Genomic DNA, 5,877 nt, shown 5'->3' on the forward strand with positions numbered 1-5,877 from the left:
GCGAAAAGAGACAGATTGTAGCGTGGCCAGGGGCTTTATACAGTGCCCCACCCCACCCACCTGGGAGGGGTGACTACAACAGTCTCTGACATTTATTGTGGCCTTAGAGTCTGATCATACATTATTTTCCTGTTGGCTGATTTCACAACACTTTTAAATGAATTAACTAAATAATAAATACATTAAATGAAAATGAAATACGTAACAAAGCGTAGCACTTCTACCGATGCCAGTGTCAAAGTTTACCTCTATAATGCTACGCCTCAATGATGATGGCTGTGGAGAAGAGGGAATATGGCAAAATTTCTTCAGACGCCTTGAGTTTTTTTTATCCATTGTCTTTTCTCTGATGTATCCTAAGAGGCTGTTGAAGATGATTCTGGTAATCTGTTCTGCTTCTTTTCACTGCTTGAACAATGGGTAGTCCCATTTTAAACGTGTAAGTACTTGCATACAAATTGTGAACAAACACACAGAATTTTTTTGTTGGTGATCCAGAGCCAAATCTTTCATATGGAGATTAATGTTGCTTGGTGCTTTGGAAAATTAATAAAGTACTTGTATGTACACCATGTATCCTCAGATTTCCTTAGACAAATGCGGCTCCTCCTTTGAAACCAGGCTCTACCAGTTCCTTCCCAGACTGATAAGCAACTTGCTACTTGCCATCAAGCTCACCTTGGAAGAGTGGAAAAGTACTTAAGGTGGCTGTAGACAGCCACCTTAAGTGGCTGTCTACAGCCACTTAAGGTGGAGGGCACCCAACTCCCCATACTCATCTGGACTGACTTCTGGTGGCCTCCCCTCAACAAAGATGTCCTGCATTATGTAGCAGTCTTTCCAATGTGTGCTAAAAACTCCCATAAACTCCTTCTGGACTTCTGCAACATCTCTCCATACCCAGCCGACCTTGATCCCACATCACTATAGATTTTGTCACCGGTCTTCCTCCGTCCAAAGGCAAAACTATAATCCTAACCGCGGTTGTCATCTTTTCAGTCTCACCAAGCTAACCTCTGCCCATCAACCTCTCTTCCATCATGTCTACTGTTTACATGAAATCCTCCTTGAAATAGTTTCAGACAGAGGATCCCAATTCATTTCCTAGGATTGGTGAGACTTTTGTACCACCCTGGGGGCCAAGGTCCAGCTTTCCTCCAATTCTCGCCCCAAAACCAATGGCCAATGCAAGCGGATGAACCAGGAACTTGAGAAAATTCACCACAGGAAAATCATGATTCAAATCCTATTTGGGATACCAACCATCTCTGCGGTCATCAACCTTCCCCAAAATCATCATGCCTTCTTTCAGAAGCCATCTTAAAGCATGCAACAAAATATGGGATCAGACCAAAGCAGTATGAAACCGAACATCTGTTCAAAACAAGAAGTCCGCCGACAGGAAGAGGACCTTGGCTCCAGTCTACCAACCAGGTCAGGAGATGTCTTCTTCCTGGACGGTACAACAGATGGACGCCTGCAACAGATGTTTTATGTCTACGGCAATAGGAAAGAGTACTTAAGGTGGCTGTAGACAGATGGAAGGCGTCAGAGCATTAGCTCACCTGGGCAGTACCTGAACAGATCCTTGCTCCAAATTCGTTCCTTGGTTTGCGGCAAGCCCACACTGGATCTGGACTGTTACTCACACCATACTTAATCTGAGCCCTGATCCTTCCTCACAGGTACACCAGGATGACGAGTAACCACGGGAGAGTGGTCCCCTCCAAGTCATATGTGGCGAGCAGACAGAAGCGGAGCTTTGAGGATGAAAAAATGGAAGTTCAGCCACCAAAGCAGAAGGTGACGCATGCATGTAGGTGCCTTGAGAGCTCCACACCTGCTGTTACAATAATACCTAACAGAAAAAATGTGAAAACCCCTTAAAATTAATTTACTTTTATTGCAGAACAATCACATTAAACTGAAAAGCACAGAAAGATACAGTTTTTAAATTGAAAACATGCAATCAGTGTTGACAAGACCCCACACTAAGCAATAAATATAAAGATTATTGATACATTAATTGATACCTGAATCCAAACCAGAACCCGGCCAACAAACTGGTACCAGTTATCCATTATTTGACATTTTATGAGTTCAAAGTCCGCTGCTATAAACAGTAAGTAGGGAAAAGCAACTATTCTGGTGCTGATCGACTGCTTAGACAAAAATATTGAAAAATTAACAAATTCAACAGAACAAGAACATATATGAGGAAAAGGTTCTAACAATCTCTGACTATTGATTTTTGTGCAGTTTAGACGTAAAGCAACAATAATCAAGAAAAAAACTGCCGGAGATTTAAAAATCTGAATTAAACAAACTGAACCTTCTATTTCGGTTTACAAAACTCAGCAGAACCAAGAACCCAAAGTCCAGCGTGTAGCGGCTGAGTGAAGGTGGTCTGGACTCTGTGGAGGAGAGTCATGGTTTTAGAGATGCTGTAGAAGGACAGAATACCTGCTCTGGGATCCAGGTACACTCCTACTCTGGATGAAACTGGGTCTGAGATGGAGGTCCAGATATTGTTGTGACCAAATCTATTTTGGAAACAATCTAATGTCCAAGATTTGTTATTATATCCAAATCTACATTCATCTGCACTTCCTAATCTGCTGATATTCTGGTATGTGACTGCTACAAAAATTTCCCCTCTCCACTCCACCTCCCAGTAACAACGTTCAGTCAGACTCTCTCTACCCAGAACCTGGAGACAATCAGTGAATCTATCTGGGTGACTGGAATAAGACTGAGGTCGTTTCATCTTTGTCACTTTCTTGTTCCCCTCTGATAGTGCCAGATAACTGTTTGCTGTGTTTGGATCCAGTGTGATTTCACATGAATATTTTAAAAATCCTGCTCCAGTCTTTGGTTCTGGTTCTGACAGTAAAACATCCACCTCAGTGTGTCTCACTGAGATGTTTGTCCATGCGTCTCTCAGGATGTCCTGTAGTTGATCTCTGAGCTCCATCACAGCTGCTGCCACATCCTCAAAGTAGCTCAGAGGACGGGTCTTGATGCTGGATGAGTGGGTAGACTCACCGAGTGCTGACAGTGAGGGGTAGTTGTGGAGAAACTGGTTGTGATCCTCTGTGTCTGAGAGCTGCTTCAGCTCAGCGTCTTTCCTCTTCAGCTCAGTGATCTCCTGCTCCAGCTTCTCCTGAAGCTCTTTGACTCGACTCCCTTCAGTTTCCTGCTGGGATCTGATCTGCTGCTTCACCTCAGATCTTCTTTTCTGGATGAGACGGATTAGCTCCCTGAAGACCTTCTCACTGTCCTCCACTGTTTTAACAGCAGAGCGGTTGATGGCCTCCAGCTCCTGTTGAAGCAGCTTCACATCTTTCTCTCTGTCCTGGATTCTCTGCTGGATGTTTTCTTGTCTCACCTCCAGCTCTCTCTGCCTCTTAGTCCTTTCTGCTGCAGCTGGGACTGTGTTGTGGCCTTTATGTTCATCTTCAGAGCAGAGATAACAAATACACTTCTGATCAGTACAACAGAACATCTTCATCACCTCATCATGATGAGAGCAGATGTTCTCCTGGAGGTTCCTGGAGGGCTCCACCAGCTTGTGTTTCTTTAAAGGAGCTGAATCATAATGAGGCTGAAGGTGCTCCTCACAGTAAGAGGCCGGACAGGCTAAACAGGACTTGATGGCTTTCAGTTTTCTTCCACTGCAGACATCACAGGCCACATCTTCAGGTTCAGCATACCAGAGATCAGCAGGCGCAGCTTGGAGTCCAGTCTTCTTCAGCTGCTCCACTAAAGCTGCTAACATGGTGTTTTTCTTCAGAGCAGGCCTCAGTATGAATGTCTCCTTGCACTGATGGCAGCTGTGGATTCCTCTCTGATCCTCTCCATCCCAGTGTGCTTTAATACACTTAATACAGTAGCTGTGTCCACAGGAAGTAGTCACTGGATCCTTCAATAGACTCAGACAGATCGAACAGGAGAAGGTTTCTCGGTCCAGCTGATTCTGCTCCATTTCTCCTCTCAGTCACAGTGATTATGTGAGTTTCACTTCCTGAAAGCAGAAACAGGTTTTGGCTCTGATTTACGAAAGACGTGTCAGTGCAGAGAGGCTGCAGCCAATCAGCTTTTATCTTTGGCAGATGTTGGCTCCACCCAGCTTCAAGCTGTGTCTGAGAGCAGTAAGAAGAGGGAGGGTTATCAAGTTTTTACAGCCTGCAAAATAAGGAGCAGGGGCCCCATATATAATCTATAATAAAAGTTTGCGTATGCCCAAAGGCCGAAAATGGCTTACGGCAATACTAATCTTGATTTATGAATCTGTGCACACGCACAAGTTTTCCTTTATAAATCACAACTGCACCTGAACATTTGCGTACAACATGAGATCATTGGGGTGAGAAGTCTGATGATAAAACAACTCAGAAATGATTTAAGTTGGCCTATATGGGGTATCGAGGGTTAAGGGGGACAATATTCAATTAATGAAAATATCATTAAATTGTCATGGTTTAGTTTTGGTTTGGCTTCTGTTTTCAATTGGTTTTCACTTTTCTTCCTCGTTTGGGTTTTTAGTTATGTTTTTGACTTTATTTATTGTTAGTATTCAGTTTCATCATCCCTTCTCACTCAGCCTTCTCTTCACTCCCTCTGCAGTCAGTCGCACCTGTTAGCTATTTACCAATCAATCAGTCAGACTCTTTTCACCTGTTAGTTCCCCTATTTAAGTCTCCCTCCATTCTCATTTCCTTGCTGGTCCATCGTCCACCTCTGCTCCTCCTCAAGGTTAGTCCTGCTAGCCGTCTCTGAGAAGCTGTTGACTCTGCTAGCTGTCTCTGAGAAAGCTGTTGACTCTGCTAGCCGTCTCTGAGAAAGCTGTTGACTCTGCTAGCCGTCTCTGAGAAAGCTGTTGACTCTGCTAGCCGTCTCTGAGAAAGCTGTTGACTCTGCTAGCCGTCTCTGAGAAAGCTGTTGACTCTGCTAGCCGTCTCTGAGAAAGCTGTTGACTCTGCTAGCCGTCTCTGAGAAAGCTGTTGACTCTGCTAGCCGTCTCTGAGAAAGCTGTTGACTCTGCTAGCTGTCTCTGAGAAAGCTGTGGACTCTGCTAGCCGTCTCTGAGAAGCTGTGGACACTGCTAGTCATCTCTGAGAAGCTCTGGACACTGCTAGTCATCTCTGTGAAGCTTTGGACTCTGCTACCTGTCTCTGTGAAGCTGTGGACTCTGCTACCCGTCTATGAGAAGCAGTGTACTCTCTCACCTGCCAGTCAGCTCCTGTATCCTTCATCTCTGCCTGGTAACAAACTCTGGTTCCACTTGCCATCATCATTCACTTCTTTCAATAAACTCTCTTAAACTCAGCTCTGTGTGTGCGTGCTGTATCCAGGTTCATCCATGACAAAATCCCAACAGAAATAAATAAACGTACCATGAAATGTAAAAAGAAATAATGAAATGTTTGACATAAATAAATTTACTATTAAAGGTTCCATTGAATAACTAAATGTACAACTTATTTATTTAATACATCATTAAAAATGTTATGTAGCCTACTGTTAAATTATTAAATGGAAAAATAAATATTTAAATGTGCCATTAAACATTTAAATGTCAATTAAATTATGACATTAAATAAAATTAGTTTGTTAAAGAAATTCTTTTGACTATACATATCATTATTTTACTTTATTTATTTCATTGCGTCACGCAGCAGACTCATCATTAAATAATTTAAACTGTCCCCTTCACCCATCAAACTCTGTGGGTGGGCTTAGGGAGTCCCTGACGCATGATTGGCTGCTTCACACTGAGCAAGATAAGACAACATCTTCCTGGTTGAAAATTGACTCCAAAGTCAATATTTTTGCTGTAAAGTGCAGAAATAACTTCAATAACGTGTTGCAATTTGT

At 43.1% G+C, this 5,877-nt stretch overlaps 1 protein-coding gene across 1 annotated transcript; it reads right to left on the reverse strand.

Moving 5' to 3' along the window:
- Window positions 1–1,883: 1,883 nt before the first annotated feature.
- LOC105920113 (E3 ubiquitin/ISG15 ligase TRIM25) lies at window positions 1,884–3,991 on the reverse strand. Its single transcript, XM_021312352.2, has one exon. The coding sequence runs from the start codon at window positions 3,983–3,985 to the stop codon at window positions 2,336–2,338; it is 1,650 nt and encodes a 549-aa protein (XP_021168027.2). The 5' UTR covers window positions 3,986–3,991; the 3' UTR covers window positions 1,884–2,335.
- Between the last annotated feature and the right edge of the window lie 1,886 nt (window positions 3,992–5,877).

Source organism: Fundulus heteroclitus, chromosome 22 (assembly GCF_011125445.2).
Source record: "Fundulus heteroclitus isolate FHET01 chromosome 22, MU-UCD_Fhet_4.1, whole genome shotgun sequence".
Lineage (NCBI taxonomy): Eukaryota > Metazoa > Chordata > Actinopteri > Cyprinodontiformes > Fundulidae > Fundulus > Fundulus heteroclitus.